At 46.8% G+C, this 26,119-nt stretch overlaps 1 protein-coding gene across 1 annotated transcript in view; it reads left to right on the top strand.

Annotated features, from left to right (window-relative positions):
* The window catches only part of LOC124523228 (solute carrier family 23 member 1-like), a 47,952-nt gene extending 22,411 nt beyond the window's left edge, over positions 1-25,541 (top strand). Inside the window, exons 4-13 of the mRNA XM_047095069.1 lie at positions 7,140-7,299; positions 13,929-14,110; positions 15,249-15,369; positions 16,442-16,598; positions 17,895-18,148; positions 22,321-22,485; positions 22,891-22,999; positions 23,095-23,190; positions 24,571-24,741; positions 25,450-25,541. Of these exons, the coding sequence (XP_046951025.1) occupies positions 7,140-7,299; positions 13,929-14,110; positions 15,249-15,369; positions 16,442-16,598; positions 17,895-18,148; positions 22,321-22,485; positions 22,891-22,999; positions 23,095-23,190; positions 24,571-24,741; positions 25,450-25,541 (1,507 nt within the window). The remainder of the gene's footprint in view (positions 1-7,139; positions 7,300-13,928; positions 14,111-15,248; positions 15,370-16,441; positions 16,599-17,894; positions 18,149-22,320; positions 22,486-22,890; positions 23,000-23,094; positions 23,191-24,570; positions 24,742-25,449) is intronic.
* The last annotated feature ends 578 nt before the right edge of the window (positions 25,542-26,119 follow it).

Raw genomic sequence — 26,119 nt, 5'->3', positions numbered from 1 at the left:
CTCCATAGGATACCGATTCCCCAGGAGGTTAAATCAGTTACCACTGTTTATCTACTCTTCAGCTTTCAGTTTGTTGCAACTGTCTCCTGCTCAGGTCTTTTTATCCTTGTAATTTATTCTTCTAAAATATATTTTAATCATTTTATTAAGGTTTCAAGAGAGGGCATGTGTATAATCTGGCATTCTTAATCAGAAGTCATTTTTATTATTTTGTAAAAAAGTCAACACATATTAAGAATATTGGGGCACCTGGGTGGCTCAGTCGGTTATGCTTCCAACTCCAGCTCAGGTCAAGATCTCATGGCTTGTGAGTTCAAGCCCCACATTGGGCTCTGTGCTGACAGCTCAGAGCCTGGAGCCTGCTTCAGATTCTGTGTCTCCCTCTCTCTCTGCCCCTCACCTGCTCATGCTCTCTCTCTCTCTCTCTCTCTCTCAAAAATAGATAAACATTAAAAAAATTTTTTTAATTAATTTAAAAAAGACTATTAAATTTTTGTGTTTATTAATTGCCATAAACATTTTTAGTGTGCTTTAATTTTGATTAAGATATTTTTGCCATAATAAAGCTTTTATGTTTCTATGGTAAAATGTGTTACTTTTTTCCTTTGCTATTTCTTGATCTACTTTTAACTTAGAAATCCTTTCTATATCCAATAGATAAGTAATCACCTTTTAAAAAAGTATCTTGTCTGTGTGTTGTTTAGATTTTTTAAATTTAACTCTCGAATTTATTTAGGATTCATTTAGGTGCATTGTATGAAGTAAGTCCTCAAATTGATTTTCTTCTCTGTAAAAGCCAATTTTCTCAGTATCATTTGTTGAATAAACCATCTGTTCCTCATTGGGAATCAAGACTTTATTCACCACATATTAAGTTCTTATATATCCTAGGATCAATCTGTTCAGGCTACTGTTTTCTGCCATTGATTTCTTTAAGTCTTCAACCATTACTGCCCTATTTTAAAATTAATAACTTTGTAGTGACTTTATCTAGTTAGGCAAGCTTTTCCTCATTACTCTTTACTTTAAAAGTCTTTCTAATTTATTCTGGGGCAGCTGGGTGGCTCAGTCAGTTAAGCATCCGACTTCCACTCAGGTCATGATCTTGTGGTTCATGGGTTGAGCCTTGCATCGGGGTCTGTGCTGATAGCTCAGAGCCTGGAGCCTGCTTCAGATTCTTTGTCTCCCTCTCTCTCTGCCCCTCCCCTACTCGCACTCTGTCTCTCTCTCTCTCTCTCTCTCTCAAAAAATGAATAAATATTAGGGCGCTCGGGTGACTCAGTCGGTTAGGCGCCCGACTCCGGCTCAGGTCATGATCTCGTGGTCCATGAATTTGAGCCCCACGTCAGGCTCTGTGCTGCCAGCTGGGAGCCTGGAGCCTGCTTCAGATTCTGTGTCTCCCTCTCTCTCTCTGCCACTCCCCTGCTCATGCTCTGTCTCTCTCTCTCAAAAATAATAAATAAACATTAAAAAAAGAAGAAATATTAAAAAAAATTAAAAGTCTTTCTAAGTAATTCTAATTTTTAAATTCTTCCCGATGAATTTTTAAATCATTATATGAAATAAAATATTCTCATTGGGATTTTGGTTGCAATTGCATTACATTTATAGATTAACTTGGAATAAGTGGACCTTTGTAATATTGAGTTTCCCTTTCAGGGAACATAGTATATGTCTCATTTATTCAAGTCATCATACGTCTTCTATTAGCATTTTGTTTAAAAATATTATCTCAAGTTATTTTATCATGCAGCTGTATCCTCTTATATTTTTTGAACATACTCAACAATTTTCACTTATTTCTTCAAGGAAATTTTTTCCTTTAAGTTTTCAGAGCAGGAAAACACGCAGGATCTTTTTCAGTATATTGTCTATTCAACTATTCAACTAGGTTTGACTTTTGAGCTTTCATATCGGTCTCTGCATTTTCGAATTTTAGCAAGAATCTTACTAATTCAGTGTAGTCAGAATCCCTGCCCTCCATATCTGATTGGGTTCGTCAGTTCTCTACCATCACTCAGATGATGTCTGATCACCCTGACCTGCCTTCAGCAGGGTCCCCCCCTGCCCTATCCCTTATGTTTCCTCTTAGTAACTTTCCAGCCCCTGACCCAACCCCGCTCCTGGGCTATAAATTCCCGTCTTTCCTTGTTATATTCAGAGTTGAGCCCGATGCTCTCCCCTACTACAAAATCCCATTGTAGTCCCACCCTGGAATAAAATCACCTTCACATCATTAACTGGTGTCAGGAATAACTTTTCCTTAAGAGAAGTACCTGAGAGCTCAGAGGGAACGGGGGGAGCCTTAACTTCTCAATGCTTCCAAAAGGGTAGATGTTTCTGTTTTGTGGGTTAGAGTGGGACTATGAAGACAGGAGAAAAATGTTTTCTCTAATCATTAACATAAACTCTAGTTTGTTCTTACTTCACGTCTTGTTAGCAGTTATTTTTATGACAAATGTGCCGTTGCAATTCAACCTGGCGAGTCGGACTTTCTGATCACGGCTTCCCCACATCCGAGCCAGGCCCTCCCACTGGCACTGCCCACCAGAGGCAGTCTCCTCCTGTGCAGGCAAAGCAGTGTGGACCGACTGCCCTGGAGGGCTGTTGAGATAACTGGACAAAAATGCCGAGTGCTTTTTAAGATTCCGTGTAAACTTAGATGTTAGGAGTCGCCCCGGGGACACATTCCTACAAAATACTTATCCTATGAGATTCTTAAGATGCATTCCTGTGACTACAGATTTTGACATTTAACCTCTTCTTAGAAAACATGCAAGTCGTTGTTGTAAAGAAAACGGCCGGGCGTCTTCCCTTTTTCAGGCTTGAGCACACAGGTGACACGGGGAAGGGTGGAAGGAGTAGGAGGCACAGGAAGAATCGGACCACCTTTTCTATGGGGTGTCGTGAGGGCGGCAGTGGAGGTTTGCACCCAGACCCCACTCCGTCTGAGCCCAGACTGGCTCTTTCTGTAAGGGTTCATGAGGCTGGGTGTGGGCAAGTTGCCTTGGGAAGGGGTGAGAAACAGCTGGAAAGTGAAGTTGGGGGGTCTGAGGATAGCGTGGTAGGTCCTTTATTACTGTAGCGTAATATAATCATAAGCCCCCCTAAATCCTGTTTGGAGCCAGGTGAAGTGTCAGTTCTAGAGTGAGGACATAGCATGTCGGAACTTACGGGGCGTTGTCAGAGCACCTCCTTCAAATCAAATCTAACAGAAATAAAAAGAACCGGGGAGGGTAGCATCTGAAATAGATCCAACAGTACTACGAGAGCAGGAAGCTTCCAGACGATTAGTGGATCCGACAAAAGCAGCTCCATCCCAAATGATACGTGTCGTGCCATCACATGAAGAGAGCTGTGCCTCAGACATTAACAAATACTGTCCACTTTAAGAACTAGAACAGGAGGAATAATGAGGGGGAGTGAAGCAAAAGCTGTAGAGCTCTGAGCAGGTGATATCATACTACCTGCAGGGCTGAGCACTTGGCCAGAGAGAGCAAGGGAGTAATTAATACAAAGACACAGCCTTGGACCAGCCCACACACATGGATTCCAACAATACGAAAGAAAACAAGGGATGCAGAAAACAAGTCTTAGAGAACCAACCTGCAAGAGTTGGGAATGCCAAACAGTTAAAAAAAAAAAAAAAAAAAGCCCACACTAGAACATCTGTTATTGAGAGAAAACAAGAGAGAAAATGTCCTAATGTACACCACCTTCTCAGGAAGTACCCACACATTTCAGAGGGAATAACAAAGTAATGGCAGTTACGGCTCTTCGGTGGGCTCTTATTTGCCCCAGGCATGGGGCTACCCATTTATACATATTTAATCTTCGCAGCTACTCCCTGGGGAGAGTATATTATTTTATCAAAGAGGACACTGAGGCTTGCAGCCGTTGGGCAGCATACCTAGGTCACAGAACTGATGAGAAGCGGAGCCGGATTTAAACTTGGCATTCGTGGATGCCTTGCTCTCAATCGGTGTCCAGAAGCAGCGAGAAACCCAGATGATAAGGGAGGAGACCCGAGCACTCGTCCTGGTTACCTCTATGACATTGGGCCCAGATCTCCTATCTACAATAATGACAAGGCCAAGCTGGATACATTTCAAGGGACTCTTCTAGGTCTAAAATGTTGGGTTGGTTTCAAATCAATAGTCTATAGTTTATAAGAGAGACTGATGTCAGAGGCACATGTAGAATAATACTGAGCCATACTCGTGGGCAGATTTAAAAATATAGGGGTCGCCATGGTGGTGGTAGATAATTATAAAATTTAAAAGAGCACTGAGGGGCGCCTGGGTGGCTCAGTCGGTTAAGCGTCCAACTTCGGCTTGGGTCGTGATCTCGCGGTCCATGAGTTCGAGCCCCGCGTCGGGCTCTGTGCTGACAGCTCAGAGCCTGGAGCCTGTTTCAGATTCTGTGTCTCCCTCTCTCTGACCCTCCCCTGTTCATGCTCTGTCTCTCTCTGTCTCAAAAATAAATAAACGTTAAAAAAATATTTTTTTTAAAAAAGAGCCCTGAGATATACATCAAGGTCACCATAGAAGGTAAAACATACGTAGAACAATGAAAGCCCAGGATAGTACTGAGTGCACGTACCCTATGCATGTACCAGGATGTGCATAAAACAACTAGCAGCAGTGAAAGGAGAGTATGTAGATCAATATATCTTTCTCTGTTTCCCTCTTTCTATTGCTCACATCTATTTACCAAAAGGGTACTTTTGGTAAGAAGTTATACTTAACAGGGGCACCTAATGCCTCAGTAGGTTAAGCAACTGCCTCTTGATTTCATCTCAGGTCATGATTTTATGGTTCATGAGTTCGAGCCCTGCATCCAGCTCTGCTCTGACAGTGCGGAGCCTGCTTGGGATTCTCTCTCTCCCTCTCTCTGCCCCTCTTCCCTTGTGCACGTGCATGCACTCTCTCAAAATAAATAAATGAACGTTAAAAAAAAAAAAAAAGAAGTTCTACCTAACAAAATGGGGTGGGGACAACGGCAGGAAGGGATAGAAAATGGAACTGCAAGGTCTAAGTATAAAACAATAAGGGAAAAATTTATTGATACACCGTGTGAACCTAAACATAAAGCATGATAATACACTGAAGCAAATAAATGGAAAAAATTCACCTTGTTCTTGAACATAAAAGATATTTAGCAAATGCAAAAAAGGCAGAAAGTCCATATATCATATTACCCCAACTACATGTAATCATCTTGAAAGAAATGGACACAAACAGAATTAGAAAGGTGCTCAACTACTTGAAAATTTTGAAATGCTCTCTTAAATAATTTCTGAATGGGGGTGAGTTCCTGCATACAGTAACAGAAAGCATTTTTTTTTTAATGAAAAGAAAGCTCATGATCATAAGAATTGTTATTTTAACAGTATCCAAATTCTATGTAATGAGCAGACAGTTTATAGACAAGGAGAAAACAGACATTAAATCACATGAATGAGTGCACATCGCTCATAGCTTAATGAGATGCAAATTAACATTTGTTAGGACTTCCTTACACGCCTATTAAACTTAAAAAAACAACGATAAACCCAGTGTTGGTAGGTTTTCTTTGTGGCGCCAGGCTCAGTGCTGGAGGAATGGCAGTGAAAAATAACGAATCCCTGCCCTCATGGAGCCCAGCACAATGGAAATGGCTGACGTGGTGGACTGTATTTTTGAGAGAGAGAGAAAGAGAGAGAGAGAGAGAGGGAGCGGGGGAGGGGCAGGAAGAGATGGAGACACAGAATCCGAAGGAGGCTCCAGGTTCTGAGCTGTCAGCACAGAGCCCGACGTGGGGCCCAAACCCATGAACCAAAAATCAGGGGCCGAAGTTGGACACTTAACCGACTGCACCACTCAGGCAGCCCTATATGTTTGTTTTAAAACCTCAAGGAGATTTTGTAAAGATAAATAGAGCATGCTTCCCTTCTGTGTCAAGATATTTAGATTCATAGTTTTTAAATAAAAAACCAATTGTTCGCACATACCCATACACCGCTTGTGGATTCCTGCCTTATGTGGGCAATGTATTCCATTCTACTTTGGAGCCTTTTGTGGGCCTAGATTTATGGATCTAGATCAGTTGCCCTCAACCCCGGCTGCACATTAGAATCACCTTGAGTGCACTGCTAGACGAGCCTGCTAAGGTGATGCCCACCCACTGAGGGTGATGCCCAAGTGTCACTGACTCTAATATTCAGCCAGAATACAAAGGCCACTCGGGCAACAAAACTCTCATAAACTTTATATTTTCATTACATAGAATGTGCTCAGTCATTCTCGAGAATAAGCCTTTACGATATCTTTATGAAATCCTGAGTTCAAAAATACCCTTCTGGGATTGTTAAGACAAAGTGGGTGCATCATAGTGACAAATGCAATCAAGATACTGGGGTGCCTCTGTTCCACCCTAGCCCAAATTTTAGTGTCATGGGTGGGCAGACTAGGTTAGCCTTGGTGGCCTCTGATCTGATAAGAGAGGATTGTTGGAGGTTGACTTACCAGGCTGTGTTTACCTCAAAGAGAAGAAAGGTAGGTAGGCACCTCCAGAAGTTCTCACAGAGGATGGAGTGAGAGGCCAGGCAGGAGTGAGAAGGGCCTGGATGGAAAAACGCACCCTGATAATTGACCTGAAAACTGTTCTGTCCATATGATGAAAAGGAGGCTTGAAGGGAAAGGTCTGGGATTGCCGATCATTTTGGAAGACACCAAGGAGTCTGGCGACCCAGATTTTAGGCTGTGCATCTCTTGGAGGGAGAACTCCACATGGGAGCTGTGCTTTTATCCTGGACTCTGGGGAAGATTCTCTGAGACCGGGGTGGACAATGGCACCCAGTGCACATGGCCGCTGAGCTCTGTGCTGGTCTGCGAATGATTTCCCAGTGCCCGACTCTCCTCCTTAGTTTGCATCTCCGAGACTGGGGTTAGGTCTGTTGTCTTCCCCGTACTCACCTCTCCCACCTGTCCGAAGTTTGCCGGGGTTCATGGGTCTGACGTGGAGCTTACCCGCTAGGTCATGTATCGCCTCTAAATCAAGCTAGGGCTTGGGATTTTAAAAAATCCCCCATTGGGCCCAGTTTCAGACCAGTGCTAATGGATCTTTTGAGTAACTGCATCCTTTTCCTCCTCCTCCAGGCTGCCCATTCTCCAGGGAGGGACATTTGCTTTTGTGGCACCCTCTCTGGCCATGCTCTCCCTCCCCACTTGGAAGTGCCCACCGTGGACACTCAATGCCAGCCTGGTGAACACCAGCTCTCCTGAATTCACTGAAGAATGGCAGAAGAGAATCCGAGAGGTAAGGGGTTAAGGGGGGGTAGAAGGGGAAATGTATACTACTACCATATGTTTGATAATATTGCTCTAGTTCAATTTTTTCTCCCCTCCTTCCAAAGTCAGAACTTGTACCTTCGTTAATGGACTTTTAAAAAAAATGTTTTTTAATGTTTATTTTTTATTTTTGAGAGAGAGAAAGAGAGAGAGTATGAGCAGGGAGGGGCAGGGAGAGAGAGGGAGACACAGAATCCAAAGCAGGCTCCAGGCTCCAAGCTGTCAGCACAGAGCCCGACATGGGGCTCAAACCCATGAACTATGAGATCATGACCTGAGCCAGAGTTGGATGCTTAACTGACAAAGCCAACCAGACGCCCCTCTATTCTTTTTTCTTTTTTGTAATTTTTTTTTAATGTTTATTCATTTTTGAGAGACAGAGAGAGACAGAGCATGAGCGGGAAGGGGCAGAAAGAAAGGGAGACACAGAATCCGAAGCAGGCTCCAGGCTCTGAGCTGTCAGCACAGAGCCCAACGCGGGGCTCGAACCCATGAACTGTGAGATCATGACCCGAACCGAAGTCAGATGCTCAACCGACTGAGTCACCCAGGCGCCACTACCCTTGTAAATGAACTTTTAACTTAAGTTTAATACAGATAGAAAAGAACACAATAAATTTCCAAAAGCTGAACTTGCTCGTGTAACCAGCACCTGGATCAGGCAACAGAACATTACCAACATCCCAGAGGCCCCCTTGTTCCTCCTTCAGGGATAATCACTGACCTGATTTCCAATGCCATAGATTAGTTCCCCCTGGTTTTGAACGTTATATACGGAACTACACAGTACATATTAGTTTGTGTTTGTCTTCTTCCTTCAACATTATTTTTTTTATTAAAATTTTTATTTATTTTTTTTTCAAGGAAACATATACGTTTAATTGTTTCAAGTTGATTTGTAGTGCTCAAACTATTTATATCCAAATTTACAGAAAGTCAAGATAAAGCTCTCTATCAGTACTTACTTCTAAATAGATGATTTACCTAAAGTCCATGTCTCAATTGCATAATTAAAAAAATTTTTTTAATGTTTATTTGTTTTTGAGTGAAACAGAGACAGTGCAAGCAGGGGAGGGGCAGAGAGAGGGAGACACAGAATCCGAAGAAGGCTCCAGGGTCCGAGCTGTCGGCACAGAGCATGACGCGGGGCTCCAACCCATGAACTGTGAGATCGTGAGCTGAGCCCAAGTCAGATGCTTAACTGACTGAGCCACCCATGCGCCCCCTCAACATTATTTTTACAAGAGTCTTCCGTATCGTTATATGTTGGGGTAGATTCTTCACTGTGTTTACTGAGTAGTGTTCCATTATATAACTCTACAGCAATTTATTTATCTATTCTGCTGTTACCCAGATTGTGTTTATGGGTAGTTTCCAGTTATTGATAGTTATAGATGGTATTCCAGTTATAGATAGTATTGCTATAAATGTGTCCTTGTTTTTAGGTGAATGTATATTCGTATCTCCACTGAATATACAGCTAGGAGTGGGATTGCTGTCATAAGATATGTGTGCCAGTCAGGGATGACCAAAGAAACAGAACCAGCGGGATACATAGAGATACATGTAAGAGGAGATTTATTATAGGAATTGACTCCTATGGTTATGGAGGCCAGGAAGTCCTTGAGCTTTTTCACATATATGTTGACATTCATGTTGGTGGGCAACCTGGGTTGCCCGTCTTTTTGTAAGTAGTCTGGTCCACGGCTTCAGTCGCAAAATAGGCAAAGGTCAAACCAGAGACACTGTCAATGCCAGTTTTTAAAAATATTAAAACCTCCCATACTCTGTGAAATGTCCAGCACAGGCAGACTGCCAGCTCTGAGACATGGGCCATATACCCTCATATTCTCCCACCAAAGGCACATGCGCCCATTGCTATTGGCAACGGGGACCATCCTGGGCAACCTAAGTGACTTCAGATGGAGACAGGGATTATGTTGTTCATGAGCCCACATGTGCATGGATTGTGGCCCAAGCTATCATCTTGTGGACCCTAGTGACTACATTCAAAGTCATACTTCACTCCTCTTTTTAAGACTCAGGGGCATCACCATGAACCACCGATATTTGAGATTTAACTTTAAACTCGTGTGCCATAAAAGGAGCCCTATATGAGCCACTTGCCAGCCCAAACTGCTAGTCACTGACCGCAGACCAAGACCCCATGTAATTATACGGGGGCAATCCTGGGTCCATATGTTCGCCTTGTCACTCGGTCCATTGGCTGCACTTAGACTTGCTTTACTTCTCCCACCAATGTCCTTCTGTTGAAATGTTATATGCTTCTAGCCTCCATTTCTCGGTTAGGTGAGCAGTACCTTTAGCGTGGCCCCAACTAGTGCTTTCCGAATTCAAAGACTCACACAGTGAAATCCAAGTCTTTGTTGCTGGAGTCAGGTTATCTTGTGAGGTAGTGTCTGTCCCGATGGGGGCCGTGGGAGAGGACTGTCACTTGCTCGTGAATCCTACGAACGCTCCCTGTATACGTGCCTTCTCTTTACCTGACTATAACTATTTCCTTTAATCAGCGGATTTTGTGGATCTGTCCTTCCTTACTTGATGCCTTTGGGGCATCACTCGGGATGTGACGGGAATCTCCGATCTTAAAATTATTTGGTGCCATCTGCTTGTGGTCTAATTCCAAACAATGCAGACTAGTTAGTGTTGGTCTGTCAAAGGGAGAGGGGGTTGAGTAGCTGCTTCAGGCCACAATCTCACCTAAGGCCACCTGGCTTCTAACAGGGTCTGTTCTCATTCAGTGTGGGCTCTCCCACCAACACTTTTGATAGCTCAGCAAGCACTGTGCTTATAAGGGCACAGCAGATCAGTCTGAGCCATCACTTGTCGAGTTCCAGCCAGAACCTTCGGTTGTTCTTCTTCCCTTGCAAAAGCAGCTTTTTGTGCACACACCTACGCTCTGATACACAGGCCAAAAGTATGTGTACCTCCATAATCTCATCCAGTCTTCGTGCTTCCTTTTTATCTCAGAGTGAATCCAGAGTTAGCAAGGTTCTTTAATCTTTAAAGAACAGTTCTAGGTAGCTCTAGACCAAGATAGTCCTAAGAATTTCCCTTGTCAAGCTAGTGGGGCCCTGGATTTTTGCCAGGTGGATTGGCGAATCTCAGAAGGCTGTGTGTTGTACCACCTTCTCCAAATTAGGCTATGCTTCTTCAGCGAAGCCCAGTTTTATGATACCACCAACAGAATGAATCACAGAACACACGTGGTTTGTGGGTGTTTGTTTGTTTGCTTCTTCTGTCCCCCAGGGAGTCTGTATTTGGCTTCGTTAAGTCCAAATTGAAACTAAGCGAAAACAAGAATAGAGTTTCCTTACCCTGCTCTGCTAGATGCCAGGGGCAAGATTTCCCTTTCGCTCAGACCTATTGCGGGCTGGAATCCCCCCCCCCTTTTTTTGAGAGACAGAGAGAGGGAGCAAGCAGGGGGTGAGAGAGAGAATCTTAAACAGGCTCCACACTCAGCACAGAGCCCAATGTGGGTCTCAATCCTTTGACCCTGGGATCATGACCTGAGCCCAAATCAAGAGTCGGACATTCAACTGACTGAGCGCCCCAGGCGCCCCAGGACTGGACTTGCTTATGCAAGAATCTGTTGCCTTTATACCTTCCAAGAAGAAAGATGTGATGAGTTCATTTGTCTCTTCTCCCACCTAAGCACTCCTGGCTCAGATCTTTCCTGTGTCCTCATGAAGTATCTGACTCTGGCTTTACAGTGGCACGACTCACAAAGCTTTACCGCATTCAGAAGCAGCGACCTTGTGTTTTGAGGATGCTGGGAAAGAGTTCTGGAAAATAATTTCCCTGGGGCTTGAACAGTATTAATAGGGAGATGTTGAGGGATGTGGGCCACGCTGTGCCTGCATTGAACATGGGATCCCAAGTGGCAGAGACCCCATAGTTTCTTATTACCTTTATTGTGTTTATGATATATGGAGTCCTTAGAGCAGGAATCAGAAAACTATGGTTCTTGGACCAAATCCAGCCTGAGGTCTGGTTTTCTAACTGTTCACAAAGTAAGAATGGTTTTTACATTTTTAAAAGGTTGTTTTAAAAAAGAGGATGTGAGAGAAACCACACATGGCCCCCAAAATCTAAACTATTTATCATCTAGCTTTTTACAGAAGTTTGCCAACAGCTGCTCGAAAGCCCAGGGCCCGGGGTAGGGATTCCTTTTGACTGGTCTAAGACAATAGTCTCCACTATTTTCTCCCACATGGTTTCCAAGGCTCCCACACAGTAAACCAAAGCCAGAGCCTTTTCTGTGGTAGTTTAGCTCCATCTGCTGGCCCAATGTTTTTCACCAGTGCTGTAAACAGGAGAAAGTTCTTGTAAGTTTCAACCTCGTTGCATTAATAGGATGGGTTGGTTGAATCTACCCAGCCAGCCTATGGGAATTTAAGGTAGATATTCCATGTTTAACTGAGTTAGGTTTACACGCACATCTCAAGGATTGAAAACCCTGATGGTCAGCACACCAGCTGTATATCCCAATACTAGCCACCAGGGAAAGTGGTGCAAATGTACCACTGATAGGAAGGGCATTACTTGCTGGGCTATAAATAATGGAGAAATAACAGTGAACAGTGGTTCTATTTTAAGAACATGGTGGTAGCAGAAAAAGTAAAAAAATAACTGGGAAGAGAAGGCAAGTTCAGTTTTCAACACATTAGACCCATCCAAACTTCCCCTTCCAGGATCATGGTAGTTTCTATTTATATACTGATGTGTCCCCATATGTAAACGAAATACGTGCCAGCAATGATACAAGCGATGATAAGGACGGATTAGGATTACTTTGTTATTAATGTGCTCACCCTGCTCGTGAACTGGCATCTTGTTATCTGAAAGTGGACTTGGATTAGTTGTAAGTGTATGTTGCAAACTCAAGGGCGACCATTCAAAAAAGTTTTAAAGAAAGAAAGAAAGAAAGAAAGAAAGAAAGAAAGAAGTATAACTGATAGGCTAAGAAAGGAGAAAAAACGGAGTCAGACAAAATGCTCCATTAAAAGCACAAAAAGAGGGGTGCCTGGGTGGCTCAGCTGGTTAAGCGTCCAACTCTTGATCTCAGCTCAGGTCGTCATCTCATGGTTTGTGAGTTTGAGTCCCACGTTGGGCTCTGGGCTGACAGCATGGAGCCTGCTTGGGATTCTGTCCCCCCACCCCCTCCCCCCCGCTCCTCTCCCACTCACTGTCTCTCTGACTCTGTCTCTGTCTTTCTCTCAAAATAAAATAAACTGAAAAAAAAAAAACCTAAAACACACACACACACACACACACACACACATACAGAGTGGAAGACAAAAATAGGAACAAAGAAGGGCAACAAATAGAAAACAGTAATGAATAGGGTAGATACCCACCCAACTACATCAGTAATCACTTTGAATGTCAATGGATTAAATGTACCAATTAAATGACAGAGATTGTCAGAGTGCATTTAAAAAACGGGGTGCCTGGGTGGCTCTGTCAGTTGAGTGTCCGACTTCAGCTCAGGTCATGATCTCACAGCTCAGGCCCCACATCAGGCTCTGTGCTGACAGCTCAGAGCCTGGAGCCTGCTTTGGATTCTGTGTCTCCCTCTCTCTCTGCCCCTCCTCCACTCACGCTCTTTCTCTCTCTCTCCAAAATAAATAAAAACATTTTTAAAAATGTGACCTAACTAAATATTGTCTGTAAGAAACCTACTGTAAATATAAAGGCACACAGAGATTGAAAGTAAGTGGATGGAGAAAAATATACCACCCTAACACTAGTCAAAAGAAAGTAGGAGTCATTCTATTACTTTCAGAAAGAGCAGACTTCAAAACAGGGAGAGTTATCAGGGCCAAAATGGAATGTGGAACATCCAAACTGGAAGAGTAAAAAAGGGGAAGTAAAGTAAATTCAATCAGTCCTACAAAGAAGGGGTTGGCAAACTTCAGGCCATGAACCAAATCTGGACTGCTGCTTGTTTTTATATAGCTCACAAGCTGAGAATGGTTTTATATTTTAAATGGTTGAAAAAGAAGAATACTATTTCATGATGTGTCCAAATTATATGAAATTCTAATTTCAGTATCTACCCATGAAATCGTATTGGAACACAGCTAGGCTCATTTGTTCACATCTTGTCTGGAGAAGTTTCGACAGAGCCCATATGGCTGATCAAGCCTAAAATATTCACTATCTGGTCCTTTACCGAAAAAAAAAAAAATTGCCAAGGCTTGCAACAGATAGTGGGAAAACAGAAAAATAAAGCAACAAGATGTTCAACACACTACTGGGTGATGTTAGGATTCCCAGACATCAGCATCATCACTATGACCGAGAAGGACTTTTGAAGGCTATTTCCTGAAAACTTTCAAATTAAGTAAAGATGCCCAAGGTGTGGTGGGAAATCCCGAAGTGGAGAGAGGAGCGAGATCAGCGCTCTCCTTGCCTCAGTTCCTCTGGGGTTCAGCCTTGTCGCTGCACTGCCTCTGTGTGCGCCACCCAGGGGGACCGGGTTGGGAAGGGGGCTGCCACAGCTGGGTCTGCCATGGTGGCCCCTGGCCTCTGCAAGTTTCAAAGCACATGAACTGTACTTTCCCTCCTCAGTTGCAGGGCGCTATCATGGTCGCTTCCTGCGTCCAGATGCTGGTGGGATTCTCAGGCCTCATTGGGTTTCTCATGCGCTACATTGGCCCTTTGACCATTGCTCCGACCATCTCCCTGGTGGCCTTGCCTCTCTTTGATTCTGCGGGCAACAATGCTGGGATCCACTGGGGCATTGCCGCCATGTAAGTACTCTCTGGGAACGGAGTGGCACCTAAGTTCTTTCTGGTGGAAGATTACCCAGCAAGAAGAATGTGTTCTGGATATTGGCAAACTCCTGTGGTTTACGGATATTTTCCTGAATACTCCGATACCTTAAAAAGCAGCGAAACTGCCACAATTTATTATTAATACTATTTGTTGCATTTTTAATTTTTTTTTCAACGTTTATTTATTTTTGGGACAGAGAGAGACAGAGCATGAACAGGGGAGGGGCAGAGAGAGAGGGAGACACAGAATCAGAAACAGGCTCCAGGCTCCGAGCCATCAGCCCAGAGCCTGACGCGGGGCTCGAACTCACGGACCGCGAGATCGTGACCTGGCTGAAGTCGGACGCTTAACCGACTGCGCCACCCAGGCGCCCCTATTTGTTGCATTTTTAAATACTTCAAAACAATGAAGTAATCACAGGCAGCGTAGAAGAATACTTAGTGTTCACAAAAAAAATCGATACTGCTGGTCCTCTGCCTGCTGGGTTTTATTGCAAACGTCCGTAAATCTCTGGCACCTGAGAAGGGTGCAAAGACGTGGCTCCAGCTCTCAGTAAGCTTACGGCGTAGGAGAGAGATGAGCCTTGGACCCACGGAGCTGTGACACCGGGAGACAGTGACGAGAATCGCAGAATGCCAAGCACGTTCAGGGGAGGGGGTGGTGGAAGCCAACTGGGAGGGTCAGGAAGGCTTTATGGAAAAAGAGGCCTTAAGCGTTTCAACAGAGCTTCGAAGGGACTTGGGGACAGCACCGGACGCACTGCCACTGCAGTCTGGCCACAAGGACTTGCAGAACGACCCAGGAGAGAGGACAGTCTTGGACTCTCACCTCACCGGCTCCAACCACTGGACCCATCCAGCTGCCCACCCCCAGGGGATAACAGCCCCCCTCCCCGCTCTTCCTCTCCAGCCACCGGCGACTCTGAAAGGGAACAGCCCACCTTTTCAGAGATGGCAGGACGCTGCCCGCACCGCCAAGAGGGGCCTCGATGGGGACCCTCCCGGTGCGGCCACTGCCTCCCCGTCCCCGAGACAGTGGTGGCTCAGCCTCCTGGACGCTTGCTGAGGATAAGCCCCAGCTTGCCGGGCTGGGCATGGCATGTTTCTGTTTCAGGACCATCTTCCTCATCGTGCTGTTTTCTCAGTACCTGAAAAATGTCGCTGTGCCCATGCCCATTTACAGAGGACAGAAGAAGTGCCGCGTGTCTAAGTTCTACCTGTTTCAGGTCTTCCCGGTAAGAAGCACTCCCCGCCCTCTTCCGTTCTTAGTGGACTCACCCGGAGAGTGGGGGGCATCCCCTCACACTCCCAAAAGGTCCCCAAAGCAGATGCCCTCCTCGTGTGGTGGCTCCTCCCCCCCGACCTGCATTCATCCTCTGTAGAAGGAGGCCCGCCGACCATCCGTGGGAGTGCTCCCTGGCTGCTGGTGCGATGTGGTCCCCTCATTCCGCAAAGCTGCTCCCCCAGGAGCAGAGAACCCTGCCCCAGGTCACTGCTTTGGGCACCAGTGCGGGACAGCCTTCTCACGTTCCTGGGGCTATGCTCCCAGCAAGGTTCACGCCCGACTCCACAAAACTAAGGACTCTGTCGCTCAGATCACGTGCCCGTGGGCGAGCCAGATCCCTCACGGCGATGCTGGTGCCCCCTCTTCAGACACCCCGCTGTTGGATTTGCACCGGGGTTAGCTCTGTGTGGCTACCAACCACACGGTATGTTTTCTGGTTTAATTGCACCGTGAGCTACGTCTCAAATTGTACAAAGGTACTTCCACGTCTCGTCCATCTTTCACCACCCTGCAGGTCAGTGGTTCTGCGGTTCACTGTGTGCAAGAATCAGTTGGGGACATCGCTCAAAATACACATTTCTGGGGTTCTGCCACCAGGGATGAAATATCAGTATATCTGAAGACGCTGCTCTCAGAAATCTTGCTTCAGGCCCTGGAGAGCAGTGATTGTAATGCCATCGCACAGACGAGGAAACGGAGGCTCAGGGAGTTTGATTCAAGGTCATGTGACCAGCAGGCAGTGGAAAGGAAGACAGATGGTAATCCTTCCGCCCCAGGCTGTGCCTGTTTTGCTAGACATTTCTGCCTCTGTTTGATACAAGGTCTTTCCAGAGTTTATTTTCTACATTCCGTTAATGCACTAATTATGATGCAGATTGCTGTTGTCACCACCAGGGCCAGTAACCCAGCACTTGCTTATTTCAAAGAGCTTCCCTGACCTGCCTCCCTGGCCCAGCACCTCTGGGAGGTGTTGGCAGGGGCCGGGGGTCTGGGATGGGTAGTGAAGCCCCTCCCTCTGGCAGGTGCTGCTGGCGCTCTGCATCTCGTGGCTTCTCTGCTTCGTGCTCACGGTCACCAATACCCTCCCCACGGCCCCCACGGCCTACGGGCACCTGGCCCGCACCGACACCAAAGGCGATGTCCTGAGCCGGGCTCCTTGGTTTCGCTTCCCTTACCCAGGTAATGAGAAGATAGGGCCCCTTTTTGACTGGGACATGTGTTTCCCAGGACTGTCCGTGGGGCCCAGGGCACTGGATGGAGAGCTGAATAGGGGCAAAGGATGGATTTCCTCCAAAAGATCTGACCGGGAGGAGAGGCTCTGGGGAGTCTGTATCAGACCCCTAGGAGAAGAACGAGACCCTCAGATTGTCCTAAAAATCCTCTGAGGGTGGAAGGAAAAAAAAAAAGAGAGAGAGAGAGAGAGGTTAGAGAGGGAGAGAGCCAAAGCATAAGAGACTGTTAAAAAATGAGAACAAACTGAGGGCTGATGGGAGGTGGGAGGGAGGGGAGGGGAGGTGATGGGCATTGAAGAGGGCATCTTTTGGGATGAGCACTGGGTGTTGTATGGAAACCAATTTGACAATAAATTTCATATATTTAAAAAAAAATCCTCTGAGGGTGATAGACCAAAGGCTCCCATTCCAGGACCTTCCTCCAAGACTGTCTACATCCCTCCACCCCCTCCTCCATGTTACCCAGAACCCACAGCCTGAGCGCGGGCAGATCAGAGACACTTCACCCTTCTGGCTAGACCTTTGGGACTCTTCCTGGATTAGTTGCATCTACCCAAGGGATCCCTGGGCTGAATGAGAACATTTCCAGGAAGATGAGGTCACGGCCATCCCATAGCCCACTTCTGGTTGTCTTTCCTAGCGCTTCTTGGCTCGGGGTGTATTAATAACCAGGTACCAGGGAGGGAGGGCCTGGCCCCGCGGACTGTGGACCCAGAGCCTCCCTGAGTGAGAATCTCTGCTTCCAAAAGCTTCAAGATGTGCCCTGGGAAGAAGCCCTGTCGCTTGCTCTTTTGCACAGTGACCTCCAGGTCTGCGTGTCTGACTTACCCTCAGGAAGGAGTGGGAGGGCAGGAGTCCAGGCCAAAGCCTCTGGACAGTCGTGGGGTTGGAAGACATACTTCCTGGTCTTGAAAGCCTCGCGGGGGCGCCTGGGTGGCTCAGTCGGTTAGGCGTCCAACTTGTTTGGGTCAGGTCATGATCTCGCGGTTCATGGGTTCAAGCCCTGCATCAGGCTCTGCACTGACAGCTCGGAGCGTGGAGCCTGCTTCGGATTATGCGTCTCCCTCTCTCTCTCTCTGCTCCTCCCCTGCTCACGTTCTGTCTCTCTCTGTCTCTCAAAAAGTAAATAAAAGTTAAAAGAATTTTTTTAAGCTTTCCAAAGACGCCCCCGGCAAAGAAGTTATTTGGGGTTCAGCAACCCACCGCCTTCTGGATTAACATTCCCTCTGTGCTGCTCTTTCAGGACAGTGGGGCCTCCCCACCATCAGCCTGGCTGGGGTCTTTGGGATCATTGCCGGGGTTATCTCCTCCATGGTGGAGTCGGTAGGCGATTACTACGCTTGCGCGCGGCTGGTGGGGGCCCCACCCCCTCCGAGGCACGCGGTCAACCGAGGCATCGGCATCGAGGGTCTTGGCTGTCTGCTGGCAGGGGCCTGGGGGACCGGGAACGGGACCACGTCCTACAGCGAGAATGTCGGGGCGCTGGGTATCACCAGGGTAAGTCTGCTGACGGTGACTGATGGGGTGGGCTGGGTGCCCCCGAATCTGTCCTCAGTGCTTCAGTCTCTTGTCGTTGCTGGAACAAATTATCACAAACTTCGCAGTTTCAAACGACTCAGATTCCTTCTTTTACTGATCTGGAGTTCAGAAGTCCAACACGGGTCTCAGCGAGCCCAAATAAAAACCCTGGCAGGGGCTGTGTTCCCTTTAGCTTTGATTCCAGCCTTTGTTTGTTGTTCCTTTTTAGGAGCATAAACAAAACGGGAAAAAAAAAGAAATGTATTTTGATGTGGTTAAATTCTTGCCACACGTCCTGTAATGAAGACAGTTCAATAAGTAAGCTCTTAGGCTGGAAAGAAAAAGAAACAAAGGCAGAATCTGCTACTTATCGTGGCATTAATGGACTTCAGTAGTTGACGCTAGAGTATCTTTTTAAAAATACTTTAAAAAGTACTTTTCATTGTGGTTAAAGGCACATAACACAAAACCTGAAATCTGTATCAATTAAACGAGGCCTTATCCTCCTCTCTCCCTAGCACCTGTCAACCACCATTCTACTTTCTGTCTCTGTGAATTTGACTAGTTACATCACAGGAGTGGAATCGTGCAGTATTTGTCTTTTCGCCACTGGCTTATCTCCAGGACTGTCCACAGACAGCCCAATAATATTCCATCCCATGTATAATACACACACACACACCACATTTTGTTTATGCCTTGTTTTTGGATTGTATTCTAACTCCTCCCCGTGGCCCTTGACCTTCATGGAGGAACCCTTGCGTGTTCTTCATCTCGTCTCCCAGGTGCCTCTCTGTGTCTCACCGTGCTCCAGATTTGCCTTCCCACCTCCCCCCACCGCAGCTTTACTGAGACATACTTGACATGTAACGTTGTGTAAGTTTAAGCTGTACCGTGTATTTATTTGAAAATACACTAACATATTGCAACATGATGGCCACCATTAGCTAACCCTCCCATCAGGTTATATAATGACCATTTCTTTTTTTTTTTTTAACAGTGTGACCATTTAAGAGCTACTCTCTTAGCAACTTGCAAGAATACATATAATACAGTGCTGTTAACTGTAGTCACAATGTTGTACTTAGATCCCCAGAACTTATGCATCTTCTAACTGGAAGTTTATACTGTTTGACAAACATCTTCCCATTTTCTCCCCGTTTTTTCCACCCTGGTAACCAGCACTCTCCTCTCTGTTTCCGCGAATTTAGCTTTTTTTAGATTCCGCATGTGAATGATACCATACGATACTGTCTTTCTCTGACATAGTTCACTTAGCATGGTTCACTTAGCATAGCCTTCGAAGTCTATCCATGTTGTTGAGAATGGGAAGATTTCATTTGTTATGGCTGAGTAATATGCCATTGTGTATGTATACCACATTTTCTTTATCCATTCATCCATCAGTAGACGTTTAGGTTGTTTCCCTATCTTGGCTGCGGTAAATAATGCTGCAGTGAACACAGTTGCAGATATCTTTTCCAGTTAGTGTTTTGGCTTCTGTGCATAAATCCTCACAAGAGGAATTGCTGGATCATATGGTAATCCTATTTTTAATTTTTTGAGGAAAAGCCATACTGTTTTCCATAGTGGCTGTGCCAGTTTGTGTTCCAATAAACAGTACATAACGGTACACAAAGGATCCCTTTTCTACACGCCTCCACCGAGACCTGTTATTTCTTACCTTTGTAATGATAACTGAATCTAATAGACCTGAGGTGATCTCTCATTGTGGTTTTGATTGAATTTCCCTGCTGATTAGTGATGTTGAACATCTTTTCATGTACCTGTTGGCCATTTGTATGTCTTCTTGGGAGAAATGTCTATTCAGTTCCTCTGCCCATTTTTAAGTTGTTACTGTTGTTGTTATTGAGTTGTATAGGTTCTTATATATTTTGGGTATTAACTCCTTATCGGATATACGGATTGCAAATATTTTATTCCATTCTGTAGGTTGCCTTTTTGTTTTGTTTAGTCCCATTTGTTGATTTGTGCTTTTGTTGCTTACACTTTTGGTGTCATATCCAAAAAAATTGTAAAAATCAATTCCAAAGGGATTTTCCCTATGTTTTCTTCTAGGAGATTCATGGTTTCAGGTCTTACGTATAAGTGTTTAATCCATTTTGCATTTAGTTTTTTGAATGATGAAACGTAGGGGTCCAGTTTTACTCCTTGTATGTGGTTTTCTGGATTTCCCAGCCCTCTTTATTGACAAGACTGTCCTTTACCCCATTGAATATTCTTGGCTTCCTTGTCAAATATTAGTTGACCATGTTTGCATGGGTTTTTTTTTGTGGGTTCTCAGTTCTGTTCTATTGGTCTATGTGCCTGATTTTATGCCAGTACCATACTGTTTAAATTACTATAGCTTTGTAGTGTTATTTGAAATCAGGAAGTGTGATTCCACCAGTTTATTCTTCTTTCTCGGGATTCCTTTGGCTATTTGGGGTCTTTTGTATTTACATATGCATTTTAGGATTTTTTTTTCCTATTTCTGTGAAAAATGCCATTGGGATTTTGTTAGAGATTGCATTGACTATACAGATGGCTTTGGATAGTATGGTCTTTTCTTAAAAAATTTTTTCTGGATGTTTATTTATTTGTGAGAGAGAGAGAGAGAGAGCATGAGCAGGGGAGGGGCAGAGAGAGAGGGAGACACAGAATCCGAAGCAGGCTCCAGGCTCTGAGCTGTCAGCACAGAGCCCAAAGCAGGGCTCGAACTCACAAGCCATGAGATCATGACCTGAGCCGAAGTCAGACGCTCAACTGACTGAGCCACCCAGGTGCCCCGTGGATAGTATGGACATTTTAACATTAATTCTTCTTACCCATGAACACAGGGTATCTTCCCATTTGTTTGTGTCTTCTTCAATTTCTTTCATCAGTGTCTTTTAGTTTTTAGTGTACAGATCTTTCACCTCCTTGGTTAAATTCATTCTTAAGTAGTTTATTGTTTTTGATGTTATTATGAATGGATTGTTTTCTTTATTTATTTTTCCTATATTTTGTTGTTTGTAGAGGAATGCAGCTGATTTCTATATGTTGATTTTTGTATTCTGTGACTACTGATTCGTTGATTGGGTCTAACAGTTTCTTGGTTGACTCTTCAGCATTTTCTGTATATAAGATCATATCACCTCTACTGTCATATATTCATGCCTTCATTGTGTTGAGGTGTGTTCCTTCTATACCCAATATGTTGAGAGTTTTCATCATGAAAATATGTTGTATTTTGTCTCATGCTTTTTCAGCATCTTTTGAGATGATTGTATGATTTTTATCTTTCATTTTATTTATGTGGCATATCACATTTATCATTTGTATATGTTAAGACATCCTTGCATCCCAGGGATAAATCCCACTTGGTCACAGTGTATGATCTTTTTAAGGTGATGTTGAATTTGGTTTCCTAATATTTTATTGAGACTTTTAACCTCAGTATTCAGGGATGTGGGTCTGCAGTTTCTTTTATTGTCTGGCTTTGGTATCAAAGTAATGCTAGCCTTGTAAAACGAGTTTGTGAAGTAAGTATTCTCTTATTTTTATTTTTTAAATATGAAATTTATTGTCAAAATGGTTTCCATACAACACCCGGTGCTCATCCCAACAGGTGCCCGCCTCAATACCCATCACCCACCCTCCCCTCCCTCCCACCCCCCATCAATCCTCAGTTTGTTCTCAGTTTTTAAGAGTCTCTTGTGTTTTGGCTCCCTCCCTGTGAAGTAAGTATTTTAATTAACTCCCTTTGGCAGTTTTGGAAGCTGATATTTGGAGAGGTTAAGTCATGTGCCCGAAGTCATACAGGCAGTTAGGGGCAGAGCTGGCGTTGGCTCTCAAACGCCCATTCCTAAGCATTGGGTCAACTGCCTCCCAAGAGAGACCTTCGGCCTCACTGGAAAGCCTTCTTAGAGGAGCATTTGAGTCAGGACTTTAAGATGGGGATAGAGCAGTGCGCGAAGAGATGAGGGCAGAGGCCGAGACCCAAGGTCACACCTTCATCCTTTCCCAACCCCCATGTGGGAGCAGAGGGGGGCCATCTGGGCTCATGCGGCTGCTCTTTCAAGTCCGCCGGATTGTGATGTGTGGTGCCCCTGGAGCAAGGCCGAGGCCTGGCTGGAGCTGAGCGTCTTGTCCCACGTCTCCCTGAGCAGGTAGGGAGCCGGACGGTGATGGTCGCTGCCGGCTGCGTGCTTCTCCTGATGGGCGTATTTGGGAAGATCGGGGCTGCCTTTGCCACCATTCCAACCCCTGTGATCGGAGGCATGTTCCTGGTGATGTTTGGTGTCATCACTGCCGTGGGGATTTCCAATCTGCAGGTGAGGCGAGGCACCCTTTGAAGCGCGGCCAGTGCATCTCTTGAAAGGAGCCCGTGAGAATTGGGATGAAGAGAACAGGGCTGGGCAGGGGAGGAGGAGAAGGAATCCTTGGTTCCCAGAGACCACAGTGGGCTCTGAATGGAAGAAAGAAATAGCCGGATGCACCCAGACTCCTGGAAAACAGAAACTGCAGCAGTTCGACTCGGGTGGTCCCGACCACTGAGCTCCCAGGGTCAAGTGGAACCCCGGCCTGGCTTGCCGGCTGCGTGTGATACCCTGAGTCCAGCCTCCCTCCCCCATCTCCGGCGGCAGTGGGAGGGGAGGGGGCATTTGGAGGAGAGAGAGATCGCCGTGCAGTACGGGAGCTGATGGCTCTGGGCTGCCCTGGGGGCTTCTCTCCTACAGTACGTGGACATGAACTCGTCCAGGAACCTCTTTATCTTTGGCTTCTCCATCTACTGTGGTCTCGCCATTCCCAACTGGGTGAACCAGAACTCTGAGAAGCTCCAGACAGGTGATTCTCTGTCTCCTAGACTGTGACCTCTCCAGGGGCAGAGGCAGGGGGCCCTCAGCCCCTGGGAATCCTGGTTGCTTTTGTCTCCATTCTAGGGATTCTCCAACTGGACCAGGTCATCCAGGTCCTTGTGACCACGGGCATGTTTGTCGGTGGATTCCTGGGCTTTCTCCTGGACAACACCATCCCTGGTAGGGCTCACCTTCGCTCTGTAAGCTAGCGGTTCGGGTAGGCGGTCAGCATTTGGGCCACCCACATTGCGTCGCTGAGCCCAATTACCATGTCAGGCTGACCACAGCGTATGTCCAGCAGGCCCTGGGTCTGGCGGTGGGGGGCGGAGGGGGGTGTGGATGTACAGGATGGTATTAGCTTTCTAGGACGGCCGTAACAAAATGCCACAGACTGGCTTGAACAACAACTGTGTGTTCTCACAGTCTGGGGGCTAGAAGATTGAAATCCAGGAGGTGGCAGAGTTGGTTTTTCCGGAGGGCTCTCTCCTTGGCTTGCAGATGGCAGCCTTCTTGCTGCGACCTCACATGCCCTTTCCTCCATGTGGGTGCCTCCCTGCTGTCTCTCTGTGTGTCTTATTCTCTTCATGTTATGACACCAGTCAGATTAGATTAGGGCCCACCCTAAAGACCGCGTCTTTAACTGATCACCCTTTTAAACGTCATATCTCCAAATACAGTCACATTCCGAGGTAGGGGGGTTAGGGCTTCAACATATGATTTTTTGGGGGGGTGGGGGAGGGAGACAATTCCGCTGTAACAGAGCTGTAAGGTGAGAAATACGCCAGATGCAAGAAGAAAAGGACACAGCCCCAGCTGTCTTACAGTCCAAAGTCCAGTTGGCGAGGGAGAGAACACATGTATTCATTCATTCATTCATTCATTCACTCACATTTTCAGTGAAAACCCACCGAACACTTGCTGTGTTCCAGATGCTCTGGACTGAGAATACAAAGAGCAGAGAGACAGGCCCCCCGTCTTCCAGAAACCCACAGGCTAACAGGGGAGAGAGACAAGGGAACAGACAATGAGAATAGAGGGGAACCAGTGTGGTGATGAGCAAACCGAGTCTCTGGGAGCTGAGGATGTCGCCGTGAGCAGTGCAGAGCGGCCATCAGGGGTGGCTTTCAGTGCTCCCTTCTCGAACCTCCCATGGCCCCTTGAGAGGACCTCTAGGCTATCTATCACCTGCTTGACGGCACTCTGTTTTCCACATTTGTTCTCTCTACCAAGTGTAAAGTGCGCCTGCATTCTAGAGACAGTGGTGGAGAGGCCCACCCCCTGAAGGTGAGGAAAGGGTAGGGTTCAGTTAGGATTGTACCCTGGAGCTCTGCTGCACATCAGCCGCAGTGGGAGCTCCCGGAATGCTCCAGACAAGCAGCGGAGGAGGAGGAGGAGGAGGAGGAGGAGGAGGAGGAGGAGGAGACGATGCTGTCGCTGTCGGCAGCTGGTGGGCTGGCAGGGGAGACCTCCCGGGTGCCTGCGGGGGGCACCAGAGGCTCCCCCAGCCCAAGGGCCGCGTGCTCAGTGCCCAATCCTGACTGCTTGCTGTCTTCCCATTAGGAAGCCTGGAGGAGAGAGGCCTCCTGGTGTGGAATCAAATCCAGGAGGAGTCTGAGGAGACTGCGAGGGCCTTGGAGGTGTACTGCCTCCCCTGTGGGATTGGCTCCACGTCCTGCACGTCCTCCTGCGCCCAGCGTCTCCCCTTCTGGCCCACGGGGGAAGCTGGGAAAGGTGAGCAGGGAGTGAGCCTGCTCACCTGCCTCTCCCAGAATTCCTCGGGAGAGTTCTCGGAAGGCACCATAGAAACCAAGATATGAGAAGAGCTGTCCTCACGCCTGCCCCAGGGTGCTACTTGCCCCCCACCTCGGGTGCTCGTCTCCCCACGCAAGGAGGGGTGGGCACCCCACACGCTGTGGCAGCCAGATAAGTATTAGGTTAAGACTGTGAAGCGTGGGCTTTGACACAGTCACTTAGTCACCACAGTGAAAACCAGTCTCCAGTGTAATCCAGCGTCCACACAGAAACTCTCTTAGGGCATATGCGCTTGGCGACATACTGACTTGGGGGGAGGAAAAGGCCTGGGGTGGGGCAGGGGGCAGAGTTGGGGCTGTTTGCTGAAAGGTGACAGGGACAGTTCTCTTCCTCCTCACAGAGCCAGGATGCCCCAGCCCCTCCAGTCCTCCCCCTCCGTGCACCCGGCCGTCGGCCGGCTCCTCAGGAGAGGGGAGGACGACCCTCTGTTCCTCCAGCACCTTCTCTGAGCTCCTGGTGCTCCAGCCCGCGTCCGGCTCAGGCCGTTTGTGATGGATTGTTCCTAAATGTCACTTTCTTGGAATCGAGTGCACGGACTCCCGCGTAGGCCTCGGTGTGCTCCTGTAGGCTGCCGAGGGATCAGAACCCACTCCACCTGACGGCCTCCTTGTTTCAGTATTTTCATAGGTGTCAGGACTGCAGCGTTAACTCCTGCCCGAGTTTCCAGCTGGCTGGTCCGCCCCGCAGATTTCAGATTTGCAGTCTCCACGATTGTGTGAAACAGTTCCTTAAAGCAAAATACCTAAACCTATACCCGCACCTATACCCATCCCCATCCGTATCCTCTTGGTTCTGTATCTCTGACAGATACAGGACTGGCTAACAAGGGAAAAGATATCGTCAAGATACAGGTAGATACCTGACTGATGTCGGAAGAGTCCTAGGTGGGGAGGAAGGGAGGATGAGTAGCATCTGAGGGGATTTCAAAGCCACATATCCATCCCGGGCTGTGCCATATCCAGTGAGCCCTGCGGGGTGGGGAGCAGACGGCCGCTGGGGCTGAGGTGTGAAGGCAGGGGCGCCCCTCGCACGTGGCTGCGGGGAGAAAGGATGCTGTATTCCCCTGAGGTCCACGCAGACGGGGGGCCCCCGTAGGACGCGATGCTCCAGGAATGAGGACTAAACAGGAGTGGGGTGGGGGCTGGTTAGAGCTGATTAGGCCCACATTGCTTGAGGACCTACTATGTGCCGGCATCTCTGTAGACATTTCTTTCTTCCTTCCCACGTGCTGCCTTGTTCTTGGCTGCTGGAGTGGCTGGGGGTGGTTGTGAGCACGGGTGCTGAGCCCCCCTCTTTC

The sequence above is a fragment of the Lynx rufus genome, unplaced genomic scaffold (genome assembly GCF_022079265.1).
Source record: "Lynx rufus isolate CCGP_SWC_20201006 ecotype Redwood Valley unplaced genomic scaffold, mLynRuf1.p SCAF_4, whole genome shotgun sequence".
NCBI classification, from domain to species: domain Eukaryota; kingdom Metazoa; phylum Chordata; class Mammalia; order Carnivora; family Felidae; genus Lynx; species Lynx rufus.
This window is presented reverse-complemented; position numbering and strand designations above follow the sequence as displayed.